The sequence below is a fragment of the Tachyglossus aculeatus genome, chromosome X3 (genome assembly GCF_015852505.1).
Source record: "Tachyglossus aculeatus isolate mTacAcu1 chromosome X3, mTacAcu1.pri, whole genome shotgun sequence".
Lineage (NCBI taxonomy): Eukaryota > Metazoa > Chordata > Mammalia > Monotremata > Tachyglossidae > Tachyglossus > Tachyglossus aculeatus.
In genome coordinates, this window is record NC_052099.1 from 31128663 (window position 1) to 31149738 (window position 21076).

Sequence of the window (21076 nt, forward strand, 5' to 3'; positions counted from 1 at the left end):
TACCATTTAAAAAAAAGGTCTCGAGCTAGAATACACCCCAACCACTTTGAAATTTAATCGTGATCTTAATCTTAATGAAGAAAACAAGTAGCAGAACCCGATCATAACGCCCCGCCTCCAATTTTATATCCTTTCAAGCAGATTAGTCTTTATCCTACTTATTCAAGAAATTGCTTCAAGAGATTCCCGTGTGTCCCATCCCAATCAAAAATCTGAAAGAGGCCTCATTTGAGAGGTTACAGCGCCCGCGATGCTAAGTCACTTACATCTGTGATCATCTTTCCCCTGGTCTTATTGCGTTCCCTGTGATTGGCCCGTTTCTGTTTCTGCTGCAGGATCCGTTCCCTGGTGGTCCTGTACTCCAGGGCAAATTCGCTGATGATTTTACAGAACTTATTAATGTTCACTTCCCGGATTGCGTAAGGAGGGTGGCCCATAAATAATAAAAATGAGTGGAACCTGGAAGAAAGAAAGAGAGAAAGGTAAGGATGATTTCTTGTCATTAGGCTTTCAAAGGCCCCTAGAGGACAAGCACCACCCCTTGCCCACCCTTCATTAAAGGTCTCTTCACCCATTCCTTTCTAACTTGTACATGTTTTTGGTTCTTAAACGGCACTGACGTGATGTAATTAAAACCTCTTGTGAAGAAACAGCAAATCCATAATAGCTCTGTCCCAGGGCATTTTCTTTGGCTTAAGTTGGAGAAGAGGAGTTATTTGTGGAACTACATTCATATTCTATTGCTAATTTGGCCAGCATGTGCAATTTTTGGGGGGCGGTGGGGAAGAGATCAGATTTATATAACTATTAAATATGTATATAATTCATAGTTTTGAGAGAGATATATATATCTCATATATCTCAGGTATATATATATATATATATATATATATATATATATATATATATACATACACATATACTTTATTATCTCTGCCTGGTTTTGTAGAAAGTGAGGATTTCATTACCTGCCTCTCCCTATCTCACGAGGAGATGGTGAGGATAAAGTAAGATTTTATTATTACCTTACCGCCTTACCTCCTTCCCCACCCCACAGCACCTGTATATATGCTTGTACATATTTATTACTCTATTTTACTTGTACATATTTACTATTCTATTTATTTTATTTTGTTAATATGTTTTGTTTTGTCATCTGTCTCCCCCTTCTAGACTGTGAGCCCGCTGTTGGGTAGGGACCATCTCTATATGTTGCCACCTTGTACTTCCCAAGTGCTTAGTACAGTGCTCTAAACACAGTAAGTGCTCAATAAATATGATTGAATGAATGAATGAAAGAAAAGATAACTGCTGGAGATGCGCTGCTTTGGGAAAAATGAAAACACTGTACCAATTCAAGGGATTATCATTATTATCAAGTGGAGCCCATAAATGAGGGCCCAGAAATCAGAAATTGGGCCTGCAAAGAAACCAAACACACTAATCCTCACTTAGCAATTCCATTTTTGGTTGTGCCGGAGCTGTGAAAGCATTTCTTACTAGCACGGACTCATGTTTCCTAAGCCTAGAGGAATGAAGACCAGCAGAAAACACTGAGCTCGGCTGGGGAGGGAAGAGAAAAATGCAGGCTGGGCTAAGGGAGTCAGCAGGAAAGAAGAAAAAGAAGAGAGAGAGATCCAAAGGTTGGAAAAAGAGATGCACTGTTTAGAGTTTAGGTTCTGACTAAGAGGAAAAGCCAGGGTGGGTTATGGTAAACGGACATCAAGAATGAAACAATTTTGGTTTGGTTTTTTTGTTTCTATGTGCCAGGCACTGGACTAAGCGCTGGTGTAGACACAAATGAATCAGGTTGGACACAGTCCTTGTCCCTCATGGGACTCACAGTCTTAGTCCCCATTTGGCTGACGAGGGAACTGAGAGGCCCAGAGAAGGTAAGTGACTTGCCCGAAGTAACACAGTAGACAAGTGGTAGAGCTGGGATTATAACCCAGGAGCCTGCCCTATCCACTAGGCCATACTGATTCTCACCTGGGTTTGGTCAATTTTGCATTTTCTTTAGGAAATGACTTTTTTCATAAAAAATAGTATCAAGACAGTCTCAACCCTTCTGTTTTTCAAAATGAATGACTCTGATCACAACAGGGTGAGGCTGGTCTTTAAAGAATGCTATATGCAGGGCGGCATTATTCTATTAGTTCCCAGCATGCTTAGCACGGCTGCTTCTTTTTTATGAGAAAGGAGGAAAAAAAAGACGCAAGCCTCTCCTTGGAAAGAAATCTATTTTTCATCTGGAACTACTAAACATCTGGGAAAAGCAGGCACCTGTTGCCAAGAACCCCCAGAAGAAATGTCAGTAAATATTCTGGAAGGATGAAGAGGATCAGAATATTTTCAACATTCAGAAGGGTGCTGTTCCCTTGGCCTTTCTCCCCCTCCCTGCCGCCAACTCTGCCAGATCATTTACCTGTTGATAATTCTTCTATGAACAATTTTAAGGATTATAATCCTTTCTGCACAGTCTTTAAGGAACTCAGACATTTTTTGCTTTAAAACCGGCTTCATTTCATGCTTTGCAATGGCCTTGAGGTGATCCCATGATGCTTTACACCGTCTCTCCATCTGACACAAGTTGTCCTGGAGTTGCTCAAAGTCAACCTGAAAGCGAATGATGACACTGCGATAAACTTTCTGAAAGAACGACTCACCCAAACTTTATCCCAAACTGTACAACCTCAATATTTTAGGAAAAAGAGTAAAAATATTTAGCTTCAGAATCAGTCTGTCAATCGTATTTATCGAGTGCTTCCTGTGTGCAGAGCACTGTACTGAGCACTTGTGAGAGTACAATATTACAAGAAACAGACATATTTCCTGCCCACAGTGGTATTTATTGAGTCCTAACTGTGTGGAGAGCATTTGTCTAAGCTCTTGGGAGAGCAAGATTCAGCAGAGTAGGTAGTCCTGAGCCCAGCCCACTGCCTCGTTCTGTTTAGTCACTGTGGGATTAACGGAGATCTGGTCTGTCCACTTCAACTGAAGGAGTTCGCTTTTCTCTAACATCCTTCTTGGGATGATATATCGACTCCCGATCCTGACATCTTCGAGTTTAGAAGTGGAACCTTTGGTAATCTGCCCACCAGATCAGAGCCATAGTGCAGAGCGGCCCTCTTTACTTCTGTCCCCATTTTCCCCCGGAGGGGGGTTTTCATGTTTTTCTTAAAAGGTAAACACTCCACTAGATTGTGAGATCCTATTTTTTAAAAAAAATTTGTTAAGCACACATTTTGTCAAACGCTGCTTTAAAGCGCTGAGGCAGGTACAAGATAATTAGGTCGGACAGAGTCTCTGTCCCAAATGGGGCTCACAGTCTAAGTAGGGGGGAAAATAGGTATCCCCTTCTTACGGTTGAGGAAACTGAGGCCCAGAGAAGTTAAGTGATTCGCCAAAGTTCACACAGCATGCAATTGGCAGAGCTGGGATGAGAACCCACGTCCTTCTGACACCCAGGCCCGTGCTCTTTACTGGAGGCCATGATGCCTTTCCAGCCTCCTTTCCTGGCTTGTCTTCTTTGCCTTCCCCTTTCTGGTAGTTTGGGGCCTGTTTTTTGTTTTGTTCTGGGTATTTGTTAAGCACTTACTACGTGCCAGGCACTGTTCTAAGCACTGGGGCAGATACAGGGTTATCAGGTTGGACACAGTCCCTGTCCCATATGGGACTCGTGGTCTTAATCTCCATTTTACAATTGAGGGAACTGAGGCTCAGAGAAGCACAGCAGACAAGTGGCGGAGCCGGGATGAGAACCTAGGTCCCTCTGATTTCCAGGCCCGTGATCTATCCCCTAGGCCATGCTCCTTCTCATCATTTTAGGACTTAAGAGCTATTCAAGTCCAGGATGACGGGTTACCCGCCCCTTCCCCTAGCCCTGACCAGATCCCAGTGCTCACCCCTTCTGGGACGGGGGCTGGGGAGGAGGGAGAAGGGAGCCATTCACCATTCTGGCCTCAGGACCCCACAATCAGAGTTGGGTTTTATTAAGTTTTTTAAACTCTATTTTGCATGACATTCCAAGACTCCTGTTTTCTCTCTCTCTCTCTCTGTGGTTTTCATGTTCAATTCAAATCTGGGTCCAAGATGTTTCTCAGAGCGGTTTCTGAAACCTAAACAATAAGGCTAAAAGCAGAGCAAAGTTCAGAATCAGAAAGGGGGCCTATAACCCAAAAGAACTCAATTAACTTGAGGGTTTTTTTTGTGGTATTTGGTAAGGGCTTGCTATGTGCCAGCACTGTACTAAGCGCTGAGGTAGATACAAGCTAATCAGTCTGGACACAGTCCACATCCAACCTGGGGCTCACAGTCTTAATCTCCAAAAGCAGCGTGGCTCACTGGAAAGAGCATGGGCTTTGGAGTCAGAGTTCATGTGTTCAAATCCTGGCTCCGCCAATTGTCAGCTGTGTGACTTTGGGCAAGTCACTTAATTTCTCTGGGCCCCAGTTACCTCATCTGCAAAATGGGGGTTAAGACTGTGAGCCCCACGTGGGACAACCTGATCACCTTGTAACCTTCCCAGTGCTTAGAACAGTGCTTTGCACATAGTAAGTGCTTAATAAATGCCATTAATATTATTATTATTATTTTCTAGGTGAGGGAACTGAGGAGGAGTGAAGTGAAGAAGTGAAGTGACTTGCCCAGTGTCACACAGTGGATGAGAGGTGGACCCAGGATTAGAACCCAGGTCCTTCTTAAACCCAGGCCTGTGCTGTGTCCATTAGGCCACACTGCTTCTCCTAGTTTTAAGACTAGAGATCCATTCTCTAGTCTTCTCTAGTCATGAGAAGCGGCATGGCTCAGTGGAAAGAGCATGGGCTTTGGAGTCAGAGTTCATGGGTTCAAACCCCGGCTCCACCAATTGTTAGCTGTGTGACTTTGGGCAAGTCACTTCACTTCTCTGTGCCTCAGTTCCCTCATCTGTAAAATGAGGATTAAGACTGTGAGCCCCCTGAGGGACAACCTGATCACCTTGTAACCTCCCCAGTGCTTAGAACAGTGCTTTGCACATAGTAAGCGCTTAATAAATGCCATTATTATTATTATTATTCGGGATAATGGTCGGTCTGGGTCTGAGCTGCAGAGCTGGACTTATTTTTCTGCTCATCTCAGACAAGCTCAAACCCGCTCTCTCAAATGAAGGGTTGTCCTGAAGCAACTGCACTTTCCCATCTGTCCCATCCAGCAGCCCCAGAAGTCACTGCTTTCCCCCGTCCCCTGAGGTAGACACTCTGTCACTGCCTTTCCTCAATCTATCAATGGTATTCACTGAGTGCTCCATGTGCAGAGCACTGTACTAAGCGCTTGGGAGAGGACAGTACAGCAGAGTAGGTAGACACGATCCCTGCCCACAAGAAGTTAACGTGACATCAGCTCTCAAGGCACTCCATTAATTCATCCTCACTCCTCTCCCTCGACACCCTAAGTCTCACGTTTTGATCCTCACGGGGCCTCGCTCTCGTTTCGCCCCGCATTTATTGAGTGCGTACTGTGTGCACAGCACTGTACTAAGCACTTGGGACAGTACAACAGAGTTAGTAGACACATTCCCTGACCACAGTGAACTTTACACCTAGAACAGCTAGAAAAAAAGCCAAATGAGGATCACAAAGAATGGCTGGCTTTTACTTCAGAAGGGGAAGATTCCAGATTGATCATCATCAATTGTATTTATTGAGCGCTTACTGTGTGCAGAGCACTGTATTAAGCGCTTGGGAAGTACAAGTTGGCAACATATAGAGACAGTCCCTACTCAATATTCCATGGAATCTGTGGCTGACAACCAGGTAACCACAACCCACATCTCTCCTCTTCCCTGACCCCTTCCGCAGCCTCTCCTGCTCCTCCCCGTAGAAAGTTTAGGGCTACAAAGCATTTGCATTATGTCCATAATCTTTTTCTTATATCCATAATTGATTCATTTATATTAATGTCTGTCTCCCCCTTTAAACCATAAGCTTTCTGTGGGCAGGGAACACATCTATTGCCTTTGTTGTACTGTATTCTACTAAGCACTTTGTACAGCATTCTGCACGCGGTAAATGCTCAGTACATACGACTGATTCATTGATTTGCCTGGACTGGAAGCATGTCTGAGAGGTTCCTGAGTTTCTATATGAAAGCAAATGCTTTTGATCTCTGCTAAAAATAGAGAGGAAACCTTATTTTGGCTTTGAACCAATACAGAATCACTGCACAGTTTACCCTGCAAACTCCCAACCCAAGAATGTGCACGCTTCCAGGCGATAGACAGTGTAATGCTAGATCAGAATTAGCTGTGGCAGATTTAGCTGACAGGTTATGAATTTCGTTTTTCAAGTTTTTGAAGGACCAAGTCGAAGTGCATATTTGTAATTTCAGGGCTGCGCTACTCTCTCTAGGAAGCACGCCCCGCTTGAACTGTGTAATTGGAGACATATGCTCTAGAGGAAGAGCAACCAATTATGCTCAACTAAGAGATCTTTAATCAAAGCCACTTCCAGAGGTTCAGCTTTAAGTGCTCTCCCGGAACGGCAGTTTGCAGAAACAAGGATTACATATTTTGAGGCAAGGGAACAAGGGCAACTGAGGAAACTGACCCCAGAAATTAGGCGACGACAAAGAGCACAGGAAGACTTCCTCATCAGAAAGAGAAAAGAGAGGCATGCCCTTTTCGAGTCTCTCTGGCAGGCATCTCGATCGGCCGGGGATGTTGTGTGATTGACAGCTGCTGTCCAGAGATGCTGCTGAGCCTTTATCTCACTCCCTTACAGTCACCAGCCTGTCAGGTGTCTGGAGACTCCCCCCATTCTAGATGTAAGCTCCTTGTGGGCAGGGAACATATCTACCAACTCTGTTGTATTGCACTCTCCCAAGTGCTTAGTACAGTGCTCTGCACACCATAAGTGCTCAATAAATGCCCCTGATTGACCGACTGACTGTCCTGTCACTTGGCCTTCCCGTAATAATAATAATAGTTATGGTATTTGTTAAGTGCTTACTAAGTGCCAAGCGCTGTGCTAAGTGCTGGGGTACACACAAGGTAATCAGAGTGTCCCATGTGGGGCTCACAGTCTTACTCTCCATTGCTTTGCACATACTAAGCGCTTAATAAATGCCATCATCATTATTATTATTTTACAGATGAGGTAACTGAGGCACAGAGAAGTTAAGAGACTTGCCCGAAGTCACACAGCTGACAAGTGGTGGAGCCGGGATTAGAACCCATGACCTCCCTGAGACAGTCATGTTTCTAGGCAGCCGAGGAAGAGGGCTGGAAAAAGCCCCAGTGCTAAGTGCTTAGTATAGTGCTCTGCATGTAGTAAGTGCTCAATAAATACCATTGATCACGGGTGAGCTCTGAGCTTTTCCCAGTAGTCCTAGAATTCCCCCAAAGTTGCTCCATCTGCCCTGGATGGGCTTGGTACATTCAATTCGCCTAGGAAAAGGAGCAAGCAGTAAGGCCTAGTGGATAGAGCACGGGACCGGGAGTCCGGAGGAGTTGGGTTCTAATCCCGGCTCCATCACATCTGCTGTGTGACTTTCGGTAAAACACTTAACATCTCTGTGCCTCAGCTTCCTCATCTGTAAAATGGGGATTAAAGCTGTGGACATAAAATGTGTCCATCCCGATTACCCTGTACCTACCCCAGTGCTTAGTACAGTGCCCGGCACACAATAAGCGCTTAACAAATACCATAAAAATAAAGTCTGATGGAGAAGCCCTCTTAGAGAAGCAGCATGGCTCAGTGGAAAAGAGCATGGGCTTTGGAGTCAGAGGTCATGGGTTCAAATCCTGGCTCTGCCAATTGTCAGCTGTGTGACTTTGGGCAAGTCACTTCACTTCTCTGTGCCTCAGTTACCTCATCTGGAAAATGGGGGATTAAGACTGTGAGCCCCCCGTGGGACAACCTGATCACCTTGTAACCTCCTCAGTGCTTAGAACAGTGCTTTGCACATAGGAAGCGCTTAATAAATGCCATCATTATTATAAAAAGCACACTGACCTCAGGCGAACTTGCTCCTTTGCTAGTCAACGCAACAGCTAGACGATGGGTTCTGGAAGGCTCCACAATCCAACAGTAGGGTTCACTGAGCACTTACTGAGTGCAGTTCACTGCACTAAATGCTTGGGAGGGTGCACTGGAGTAAGTAGACGCCTGCTTGCGGGTGAAGGGCTGCAGCATCTTAAATAGGCCGCAGATGTCCGCAATTCCAGTGGGAAGACTGAAGAAATCCCACCTCCCTGCGATGGTGGACAACTCCCCCTAAATTTTAGAGGGAAGTGAGTGTCTGAGGTTGGGAGCTCACCCACATCACTGCAGTTACAGAGGAAATAAGCCCCTGGAGGGCAGAGACCCTACACTACTTTTTTTTTTTGGCATTTATTAAGCGCTTACTATGCGCAAAGCACTGTTCTAAGCGCTGGGGAGGTTACAAGGTGATCAGGTTGTCCCCCGTGGGGCTCACAGAGTAAATCCACATTTTCCAGATGAGGGAACTGAGGCACAGAGAAGTGAAGTGACTTGCCCAGAGTCACCCAGCTGACAAGTGGCGGAGCCGGGCTTTGAACCCATGACCTCTGACTCCAAAGCCCGGGCTCTTTCCACTGAGCCATGCTGCTTCTGATGGAGCAGCATGGCATAGTGAAAAAAGCCCAGGCCTTGGAGTCGGAGGACCTGGGTTCTAATCCCGGCTCTGCCGTTTACTTGCTGTGTGACCTTGGTCAAGTCACTTAAACTCCCTGTGCCTCAGTTTCCTCACCTGCAAAATGGGGATTCAATACCTGTTCGCCCTCCTATTTGGACTACAAGCCCCAAGTGGGACCTGATTACCTTGATTCCATCCCAGCGCTTAGTAGAGTGCTTGGCATGCAGTAAGCGCTTAACAAACATCATCATCCTATTATTATTACTATTCATTCATTCAATCATATTTATTGAGCGCTTACCACGTGCAGAGCACTGTACTGAGCGCTTGGGAAGTACAAGTCGGCAACATATAGAGACGGTCCCTACCCAAGTACTTTCCCAGTGCTTAGTATAGTGCATTGCACTCAATGGGTGCTCAATAAATGCCAGACCTACTACTGCCACTACCACGTTAGCTCCTTTTGTATTCAGTAAACCAGTATCAATTTCATTTTAAGTGGCTGTGATGGTGATGTAAGAGTCAGAGGATGAAGCAGGACGAGTGCTTTGAAGGATGGAAAAATCAGGCCATCCAAGTCAATGCTGCCATTCCATCTTTCACGCTCAGTCACCCTGTTTTCCCGTTCTTGGGCGCTGCTCAGCTTCATCAGGCGAGTTCAGATTTCTAAAAGTTCTCTTCCGCAGAAGGGCCAGTGTCGACTCTTTCACTGACTTTCGGAAAGACAACTCAGGCAAAGCAGCAAATGGGTTTGAGTATCACAGATGGGGAAGTCCCATTTGCCCATTAAAGCATCTCGGGGGGCAAGAATTTGACCGAGAAACCAAGACAAAGCAAGCCACTCGAGAATTCATTAGAAACGCCACGAAATTCGCTCACGTTCATAAGAAGCGCTGGGAGACGGGGATAAAAACAACACTTCAGTGCTCACTTAAAGAAACGTTTTTTTCCTCCTGGAGGAGACTGATAAAGATCCAACATCTGGAGCATTTTCGTCTCAGTTCGCAGACGTACCTTGGCTGACCTAGTGATGGCTCCAATCTCGGAATAGAGATCTGTGCTGTCTGGGAACTTTTCCACCACCATAGTGCACACGTGGTGTAGGAGAGACTGCTTATGCACTGTGTCTTTGACTTCTGGAACCTTCTCGAGGTAGCTCAGCTCAAAGGCTTTGGCCTGCCGGGCAAAATTCAGAGAGAAAAATTGGAGTCAATATCCTTCGCGTCAAATTAAAGGATGTCCCCTTTTCCTTTCGTAGAGGGAGGCAGCGTGGCTGAGTGGAAAGAGCCCGGGCCTGGGAGGACCCGTGTTCTGATCCCGACTCTGCCACTTGGCTGCTGTGTGACCTCGGGCGAGTCGCTTCACTTCTCTGGGCCTCAGTTCCCTCATCTGTAAAATGGGGATTGAGACTGTAAGCCCCACTTGGGAAAGGGACTGCGTCCATCCGGATTTGCTTGCATCTGCTCCAGAGCTTAGTACAGTGCCTGGCACATAGTAAGCGCTTAAACAAATACCATTTAAAAAATGGCATAACTGCAGTGTCAGGGTTTTTCCTGAAATGTCCTCTCTCTCTCTCTCTCTCACACACACACACACACACACACACACACACACTCACAAACCCGAGGTGAAAAGAGCAATTGCTATTGCTGCTATCGCCAGCTTCCCCAAAGCCTCCAGGGCTATAATAATTATTATAATAGTTGTCGTAGTTCTTAAGCATTTCCTGTGTACCAAACACTGTGCTAAGTGCTGGGTTACATACAATACAATCAGATCAGGCATAGTCTCCCCGACTGGATCATAAAGCTCCTTGAGGACAGGGATCACGTCTACCTACTCCATTTAGAGAGCACGATGTAACAATTGGAAGACATGTTCCATGCCCACAGTGAGCTTCCAGTCTAGAAGAGTAGACAGACATGGACATCAGTCAATTCTGGATACGCACATAAGTGCTGTGGGGACAAATCCAAGTGCAAATGCAATTTTAGTCAAAGTGCTAAATTTAATTTAGCCTCTACCTCCCCGACTATACCGTCAGCTCCTTGAGGGCAGGGATCCATGTCTACTACCTCTGTTGTACTCTCTGTAGCATTGAGTATACTGCTCTGCACAACAGAAGTGCTCGATAAATACTTTTCATTGGTTGATTAAATACGATTGATTGATTGATTGATTGAGTGGGTAAGAGTCTTGACACACATGTCCGGGGATAGGCTGAGGGGAGGGAGCAGTGGCTGGCAACCAGAAACTGAGTCTGGCTTCTGAGGGTGGGCTTCTGTTGCCACGTTGTATAGAGGTGGGCAGGGACAATACGATTGAATGAATGACAAGAGGTCAGCCCATCCTGCCAGGAGAGCAACAGCCCGAGAGAAGAAGAGGATTGCTTGCCTCTCGGGGTAGGGAGAGGAACAGGGATGGCTGAGCAATCTCATCTAATCCCTTGGCCGCTTCAGTGGATTGGGAAGGTTGCGGCCTCTGAGGTCCATGACAGTGATGTAGGTTTGCCGGACTTCACTGTTCCCAATTCATTCATTCATTCATTCAATCGTATTTACGGAACGCTTACCGTGTGCAGAGCATTGTACTAAGCGCTTGGGAGAGTACTATACAACAATAAACAGACACATTCCCTGCCCACAAGCAGCTTACAGTCTAGAGGGGAAAACGACTCCTACATTTATTAATAATCATAATAACGACAATAATAAGAATGATGGTATTTGTTAAGTTCTTACAATTTGCCAAGCACTGTTCTAAGCACAGGGGTAGATACAAGGTAATCAGGTTGCCCCACATGGGACTCTCAGTCTTAATTCCCATTTTACAGATGAGTTTAACTGAGGCACGGAGAAGTTAAGTGACTCGCCCAAAGTCACACAGCTGGAAAGTGGCGGAGCTGGGATTAGAACCCATGAACTCTGATTCCTAAGTCCGTGCTCTTTCCACTAAGCCACACTGCTTCTCATTTCCCAATTTCCCATTTCTAATTTCCTACATTTAATCAGAAACTGCCCATTGAGACGGTCACCCTGACCAATACGTTTACAATTTTAAGACAGGCTGCCTTCCAGGCCTGGTAGAGAAGTATTTGTGATAAATGGCTTGAGTGATGAAGGACTGAGGGTGAATGGAGCTCTCGGTGATTGAGAGAAGACGTGAAGACGAGCGGTGAGTCGGAGGACTTCGGTTCTAATCCCGGCTCCACTACTTGGCTGCTGTGGGATTTGGGGAGAGTCACTTCACTTCTCTGTGCTTCACTTCCCTCATCTGTAAAATGGGGATTGAGACTCTGAGCCCCACGTGGGACAGGGACTGTGTCCAACCTGATCAGCGTATATCTACCCAGCACTTAGTACAGTGCCTGGCACATCGTAAACACCGAACAAATACCGTTAAAATATAAAAAGAGGATGACAAACACTTACGTTGGTTCCATTGAGAAAGTTTCCAATGGCCAATAATGTAGACAGGATAAAACCGAGGGTTTTATTCTTCTCCAACTGGTCCATTCCTTCCTTCAGATCCAGAAGGGGCTCTGCCACTTCCTGCCGATGGGGAACAGGATCAGCACAATTGGAAAGAATGCACATTTCGTTATGTTGCCATTTAAAATGATTAACACGAAGTTTGGGTCACAGCCTGTAGCCCATACACACACTGAGAACGTTAAGAAACACAAATCAGCCCTGTTTCCTTTCTCCCCCAAAGAGCTCAGAATTGATTGAGAACTGGGAGTCAGAAAGACCTGGGTTCTAATCCCGGCTCTGCCGATTGCTTGCTGTGTGACCCTGGGCACGTCAATTTGCTTCTCTGTGCCTCAGTTACTTCATCTGTAAAATAGGAATTCAATACCGGTTCTCCCTCATACTTAGGCTGTGAGCCCCATGAAGGACAGAGACTGATTCTGACCTACCCCAGCATTAAAAACAGTGCTTGACCCATAGTAAGTGCTTAAAAAATACTTCATAATAATCTAATAATCAACAAAATGCTTTCCACCAGTCAACCCCAGATGGGCAGATGGAATATCCTGGTTTATTTGGGACAGTTCTGGAGTTTCATAAAACACGCTGTGTGATTTAAAAAAAAAAAAATCAACACCTGTTCTGGAATTGGGACTGTCTTGTCTATACTGATAAGCCTATCTTGCACTGGCCCCAGGGCCAGCTTCAGACATTTGGTTGCCATGAGGTGGGGAAAAAATAGCCACCATCCCCCCACTCTTATGACATTATTATGTTAATCTGAGTAAAAAAGCAGCACTGTAGCACGGCATCATGCCTAAGTAATAATAATAATTACGGTATTCATTAGCTCCTACTATGTGCCGAGCATTATTCTAAGCACTGAGCAAGTCTTTTTGGACACCTGAAGCTAGACCACTTCACTCCCTTTGCTTCAGGTGCATTACATCTCCCTCCCAGTTCCCTGTTTGTCTTTCAGACTGTGAGCCCACTGTTGGGTAGGGACTGTCTCTATATGTTGCCAACTTGTACTTCCCAAGCGCTTAGTACAGTGCTCTGCACACAGTAAGCGCTCAATAAATATGATTGATGATGATGATGATGATGAGGTGCTGCTTTGGATTGTTTAACCATTTCCCTTCCCCACCCCCATGCCACACCATCCCCTCTGATATTACCCCCGAGGGGTCAACTCCCTCGCTTTCCACCTGAACCCAACCCTGACTGACCCTCCAGTTGCTCAGCCCAGGCTCAGCCTAGGCCCCAAAACTTTCTGGAGCTTGTAGTGTTGACATCCAGGCCACCACACCCCTCTCCCTCACCCCCACACTCTCAGTTGCTGAAAGGGAAGGAAAGGAGAAGGAAGCTTGGAGTTATCAACAGAAGGTCGTAGAAGATGAGGAGAAATGAATAGTGAAAGAATGAAAGGAACCTGTAGGAGTTAGCCTCCCCAAACTAGAAGATTATCAACATAAAGCTTGTACATGCTGAGGAGATGCGTACTGAAAGAGTGAAAAGAGAGAAGTAGCGTGGATCAGTGGGAAGAGCATGGGCTTTGGAGTCAGAGGTCATGGGTTCAAATCTCAGCTCCACTACTTGTCAGCTGGGTGACTTTGGGCAAGTCACTTAACTTCTCTGGGCCTCAGTTCCCTCATCTGTAAAATGGGGATTAAGACTGTGAGTCCCCCATGGGACAACCTGATCACCTTGTAACCTCCCCAGCACTTAGAACAGTGCTTTGCACATAGTAAGTGCTTAATAAATGCCATTATTATTATTATTATTCCTTCACTCAATCATATTTATTTAGTGCTTACTGTGTGCAAAACACTGTACTAAGAGCTTGGGAGAGTACAATATAACAATAAACAGACACATTCCATGCCCACAATGAGTTTGCAATCTAGGAAGGGAGACAGACATTAATATAAATAAATTACAGACATGGACATAAGATTTGAGTTTTGTACACAAGTAATTATGTCTACAGGAGTTCTAGACTGTGAGCCCACTGTTGGGTAGGGACCGTCTCTATATGTTGCCAACTTGTATTTCCCAAGCGCTTAGTACAGTGCTCTGCACACAGTAAATGCTCAATAAATACGATTGAATGAATGAATGAATGAGTTAATCTACCTAAGACGTTATCTACAGAAGGCTCATAGATGCTGAGGAGACACGTAGCAAAAGAGTGAAAGGAACCTATAGGAGATTAGGTGGATCTTTAGCTTTTCAGAGCCCCGCGCCAGAATAATTTAATCACTGCAGCGGTAAGGTGTTCCTGGGCTCAGACTACGTAAATGTGGTTTACGTTTCAGTTTGCCTTGGCACGCTGAGAGGAAGTCAGAGGTCTACACTCTGTGGTTACGGCAGCGGCCACCACGTGTTAATGGGAGCCCCAATCCCGAAGAACCGCTGGACCCCAATACGAGGTTCCAGCCTGGGATGCTCCCCGGGCGTCATGGCCTCTACTAGAGGCCATGTGTCTTATGATAAGCATCTGTGGGTCAGGGGTTGGGCAGAACCTGCTCCTTCTGGATGGGGTCCGAAGTCATGGTCGTGGCCTCCTTCCCAGCTCCAGGAAACATCCCCCCTCCTCCCCCTCCACCACCAGCCCTGGCAGAGTGGTGGGCAGAGGTGCAGTCCTTTCCTACAGGGAGAAGCGGAGCAGTGGCCTGAGAGTCAGAAGGACCTGGGTTCTAATGCCGGCCCTGCCACCCGTCTGCTGTGTGACCTTCGGCAAGTAACTTCACTTCAATCAATCAATCAATCAATCGTATTTATTGAGCACTTACTGTGTGCAGAGCACTGTACTAAGCGCTTGGGAAGTACAAGTCGGCAACACATAGAGACAGTCCCTACCCAACAGCGGGCTCACAGTCTAGAAGGGGGAGACAGAGAACAAAACCAAACATACTAACAAAATAAAATAAATAGAATAGATATGTACAAGATAGAGTAATAAATATGTACAAAAATATATACATATCTATAGGAAAATATATACATATATTCACTTCTCTGAAGACTGTGGGGATGAAGACTGTGAGCCCCATGTGGGACATGGACTGTGTCCCACCTGATTAGCTTGACTCTATCCCAGGGCTCAGTACAGTGCCTGGCACATAGTAAGCACTTAAATACCAGGAAACAAACAAAAACCTCTGCAGAAGGACCCAGGGAAGACAGGGATCCATCTCAGCTTGCTCACAATCAAAGGTATTTACTGAGCATTTACCATGTGCAGAGCACTGTACAAAGCATTCGAGAGAGTACACTACAACAATACCCACTTAGTCTTTCTGACTGATGCGGACATTCAATTCATCCCAATCCCTTTAGAACTTGATGGTGCTAACACAGGAATGGAAGGACACATGCTTTTCTTTCCATTTTGCCTTCTTTAACATGAACCATGTAGTCCTTGATGTTTGTGTTGTAATTAGTTAACACAATCTTAACCAATCAAATTAGCCCTTGTTCCTCAGTGCCAACTAGTTTTGGAGTTCGTTACCCTTTCCGTTGACAATTCAAGCAGCCAAAATGAGGTGATGATATTTCACCCGAGGCCAGGAAACATAATTATCGACCCAACTGCATAAGAATAAGAATGTGTCTCCACCTGCCTAACTAGGAAAAGAGGCAATCAGTGCTATGGGAAGGTGCAGAGGGCAAAGAAAATAAAAAATACCCAGGTGGGAAATGTGTGCCGAGCTGGGGATGGTGTCCTGGGAATATCAAAACTCAACGGGGTACCAGGGAAGAAGTGAAAATGTGCTAAGCTGTAATCTACGTGCTTGTGGTTGTTCTAGGAGGGGATAGTGGGGCTGGGGTGAAACTGAAGGACTGCCACAATTTCCCACTAATTCTCACTGGGCTAGTCAGCCCAGCCTGACTGAGATCGTGCAGACAGGTCACATTTCTGTCTGGAATATAACAGCCCCATTTGCCTCCTGATTGACTTTTCTGTCCACCTGAGACATAGCAGCTTCCTGGGGGTCCTAATCCCCACACCCTTCCCCCTCCCTCCGACCCCACCCTTTCTAGACTTTGGGGTCTGTGGGGAGGAGGAGAAGCCAAGGAAAGGAAACACTGATCTTGAGGCTGGATTAGCCTCAACTGTGGTATTTGTTAAGTACTTACCTATGTGTACTAAGTGCTGGCATAGGCATGAGATAATCAATGGATCCTATTTATTGAGCGTTTACTCAGTAGATAGAAAAATGGTCCATTAGCCCCATCCTCTTTCTCTATGATCAGAACCATTGGGATCACTAGAGAAGGAGTGTGGCCCAGTGGATAAAGCACAGGCCTCGGAGTTGGAAGGACCTGGGTTCTAATCCCGGCTCTGCCACTTGTCTGCTACGTGACCTTGGTCAAATCACTTCACTTCTCTGTGCCTCACTTACCTCATCTGGAAAATGGGGGTTAAGACTGTAAGACTGTGTCCAACGTGATTAGCTTGTATCTACCCCAGCACTTGGAGCAGTGCTTGACACATAACAAGCAGCGTGGCTCAATGGAAAGAGCACGGGCTTTGGAGTCGGAGGTCAGGGGTTCAAATCCCGGCTCCGCCACTTGTCAGCTGTGTGACTTTGGGCAAGTCACTTAACTTCTCTGGGCCTCAGTTACCTCATCTGTAAAATGGGGATTAAGACTGTGAGCCCCTTGGGACAAACTGATCACCTTGTAACCTCCCCAGTGCTTAGAACAGTGCTTTGCACATAGTAAGTGCTTAATAAATTCCATTATTATTATTATTATTATTATTCATAATAATAAGCACTTCACAAATACCATCGTTATCGTTACTACGGGGCCTGACTCTAGAGCTTGCGTTTCCCTTCCCTTTGACCCTCTCAGAGAGCGTTTACCTTTTCTATGAGCTCATAGTCCAACTTGAACGCCCACAGCTGAAGCCGGGCCGTCAGTTCACTGATGGAGGACAGGGTGAACAGGAACTGCTCGGCACTGCCCAAGGGGGTGTCGGGATTGGCCAGTTGTGCCTCTTGTATCTTCTGCTTTTCCTCCTCCGTCGGAATCATGGTGAGGATTTTCTAGACGGATAAGATGACACTGAGTTTTTACTGCTGTCACTTGCCAACGAGCGATCCATCAATCCAAGGAGAGCTTACTGTGTGCAGAGAACTGTACTAAGCACTTGAGAGAGTATAATGTAATCTTCCTTCATCATTCAGTCGTATTTATTGAGCGCTTATTGTGTGCAGAGCACTGTACTAAGCACTTGGGAGAGTATAATGCAATATTCATTCATTCAATCAATCGTATTTATTGAGGGCTTACTGTGTGCAGACCACTGTACTGAGCGCTTGGGAAGTACAAGTTGGCACCATATAGAGACGGTCCCTACCCAACAATGGGCTCACAGTCTAGAAGGGGGAGAACAGACAGCAAAACAAGACTTGCGGATAGGTGTTAAGTCATCAGAACAGATAGAATTAAAGCTAAATGCACATCATTAACAAACTAAAGAGAATAGTAAATATGTACAAGTAAAATAGAGTAATAAATCTCTACAAACATATATACAGGTGCTGTGGGGAGGGGAAGGAGGTAGGGCTGGGGGGGGATAGGGAGGAGGAGATGTTTCCTGTCCATGAGAAACTTACAGTCCAAAAGGGGAGACAGATGTTAATACACATGAATTAACTACAGATATGGATATAAGTGATATGGATATAAGTGCTATGAGGATGAGGAAGGTATGGATAAAGGATGCAAATCCAAGTGTACGGGAGATGCGGAAGGGAGTGGGGAAGAGAAAACGGAGAACTTAGTTGGGGAAGGCCCTCTTGGAGATGTGCTTTTGAAGGTGGGGAGAGTGGATCATCCGTTGGACATGAAGGAAGTTCCGAGCCTGAGACAGGATATGGGTGAGGGGTTGGCGGCAAGATAGACGAGATTGAAATAGAGTGGCATTACCTGAGTGAAGTGTGATGGCTGGATTGTACTAGGAAATCAGAGAGGTAAGATGGGGGTGTGAGGAGGAGCGAGGAAACACAAATTTGCTGTTTCTACAGCACTGTCTTCTAGCTAGAAAGTCACTGTGTGTGTGTGTGTGTGTGTGTGTGCGTATGTCTGCTTTCTGTTTATTAGTGACAATCCCACCCATTAGCAACTATTATCCATGTAGCATTTGCCTGATACAGTGGCATTTCAGAGAAGTCAGAATGTAGACAATATAAAAACTTCAGATCTTTTTTTAAGCTTGGACGTCATTTTTTTTTCCCCTCCTCTTATTTCAAAAGAATAAAAAGCTCGGATGACTTGCCAGAGGTGAGTCAGAAAGTTGGTGGCCAGCAACGAGCTGGAGCCTGGGGCTTTTAAGCGTTGGGTTTGTGTGTAATCCTCAAGGGAGAATGGTGGGGTAAAAAGATGGGAGAGAGGAAGGGAGGAAGGAAAATCAATCGTATTTATTGAGCGCTTACTGTGTGCAGAGCACTGTACTAAGCGCTTGGGAAGTACAAGTTGGCAACATATAGAGACAGTCCCTACCCAACAGTGGGCTCACACTCTAGAAGGGGGAGACAGAGAACAAAACCAAACATACTAACAGAATAAAATAAATAGAATAGATATGTACAAGTAAAATAAATAGAGTAATAAATATGTACAAACATATATACAGGTGACAGAGGTGGGCAGGGAAAAGAAAGGGGGAGAGAGAGAATGAGAATATAAATGTGAAGAGAGGCAGGGGGAGAAGAAAGCATGAGGGAGAGACAGAAGAGGAAGGAATGAAGAAGGATGGAGAGAAACAGGAGAAGGGAGGAGGAAGAATGAAAAAGGAGAGAAAGACAACGAAAAAAATGGAGGACACAGAAGGGTGAAGCATTTGCTGTCACTACTTATTTTGGAGAAAACCTTCGTATTATCTCTTGGTTCATTTTCTCTGCTTGTGTTTTGGCCACATCCTTCCTCCCTGAGATTACTCCTGCAAATATACTGTTGCTGTTTTGTGGATTTTCAACTGGCCATCTTTCAAAATGAGAAAGAAAATAAAAATAACCCCAAGAAGATCAGATGCGCTAAGCCTTGGCTCACTGAAATCAATAGACCGTGTTTACCAAGAGTAAGCTGCAGCTACTCACTGAAGGAAATACAATATCTTTGTAGCTAAAAAGACGTCCTGGTCATGACAGAAACCTGTTGTGAAGGGGAGATAAGAGGGTGAAAATAAAGGCAGCTGCATTTCCAAGTTGATCCAAAATCTGAAGGACCTGGGATGTAACGCCGGCTCTGCCACTTGCCAGCTGTGTGACTTTGGGCAAGTCACTTAACTTCTCTGTGCCTCAGTTTCCTCATCTGTAAAATGGGGATTAAGATTGTGAGCCTCACACGGGACAATCTGATTACTTTGTATCCTCCCCAGCGCTTAGAACAGTGCTTGGCACATAGTAAGTGCTTAACAAATATCATTATTATGATTATTATTGTGCCTGGTTTCTCTGTCCTTTTTTTTTTTTTCCTTTTCCCTGGGACCCCACTTGCAAAGGGGCTGTCACTTTGGCAGATCCAGACTTTGCATTCCGTGGATTCGTTCTGAGCTCCAGTCCTACCTATCACCCTGGTGCCTCGAAAAGAGTTTACTTGAAATCCGGATTAGGTGCTAAACATACCCTCATCAGCATGAAATGACTCTAGTGTGTTTATTTCTTCTCCCAAGCAAATACCCAAGGCTCAGGACCCAATTTCCACGCGCTGGTGAGTTCTGAAGATTTTCAAAAACACCAGGACTGAAAGACGACAGGACTTTGGCAGAGTGGACTCTGTTTCTTCAGGGACTGAAACTGCTGACAAGTTTCGCAGCTGTGGCGGTGTCAGTTTGTTAAAGAAATTTGTGGGGAAAGGAAAAAAATCAACCCCAAAAAATCTCTGAATAATCAACGGGCACTCCTGCCATTCAACAGCCGCGATCGGAATTTTACACCGACATAACCTTAGTCGTTTCACCTAAAATCAGGCTAATTCTGTCGCTGCAGTCGTCAATGCTTTCTACGCTGCTTTTGCAAATAGTTTCATCCTACCCGTCCGGCTTTCTTGGTCCTTTGCTGAGAAAGTAATAAAAGATTCTTACTTTTGTTTTTCACTCTATGACTAATTTGAACCATTTGCTCAGCCCTGAAGATTGATGCGTCTACCATCTGCCAATTTCTTTTATTGTTTTTTTACACTTCGTGGACAATAAAAAGAACATTAAGACTAAGTGGGGCAACAGGGGAGCTACACCTCATAATCATTCTCAGCCTCTCTCTGTTCCCTTCCACAGATCGTCGCCAGCACTGGACGTGTCTGCTTCTCCTTTGCTGTCCACCTCAAAGTTTCTCTCCAGAGGCAGGGAGGTCCTGTCTGGGAACCCTAAACAAAATTTTGAGGACGTCTAGCTATCAGTCAATGCTATTTACTCAATGCTTTCTGGGTGCAGAGCACTGTACTAAGGGCTTGGGAGAGTGCAAGAGAGTCGGTAGCCCTGACCCCTGCCCTCAAGGGGTATACAATATTGAGGGGGAGACCAACTCTAAAATAAATTATAGGTCGGAGGAACAAAAGAGAAGATAAAGGATAAACATAGCAAACTCAGTCCCTGTCAATACAGGGCACTTCCAGTCTGAGAAGAATGGAGAGTTACATAAAAAGGCTTATTCATTCATTCAATCGTATTTATTGAGCGCTTACCGTGTGCAGAGCACTGTACCAAGTGCTGGGGCCTAGTGGTCAGAAAGAAAGTCATGGGTTCTAATCCTGACTCTGCCACTTGTCTGCTGTGACACCTTGGGCAAGACACGTCACTTCTCTAGACCCCAGTTGAACTCATCTGGAAAATGGGGATACTAATAATAATGTTGGTATTTGTTAAGCACTTACTATGTGCCAATCACTGTTTTAAGCGCTGGGGTAGATACAAGGTCATCAGATTGTCCCATGTGGGGCTCACAGTCTTCATCCCCATT

At 45.4% G+C, this 21076-nt stretch overlaps 1 protein-coding gene across 1 annotated transcript in view; it reads right to left on the minus strand.

The window, feature by feature from the left end:
• Positions 1–21076, minus strand: part of FHOD3 (formin homology 2 domain containing 3) — a 335498-nt gene that overhangs the window by 28650 nt on the left and 285772 nt on the right. Inside the window, 5 exon segments of the mRNA XM_038770188.1 lie at positions 267–459; positions 2426–2616; positions 9649–9810; positions 12066–12185; positions 16979–17161. Of these exon segments, the coding sequence (XP_038626116.1) occupies positions 267–459; positions 2426–2616; positions 9649–9810; positions 12066–12185; positions 16979–17161 (849 nt within the window).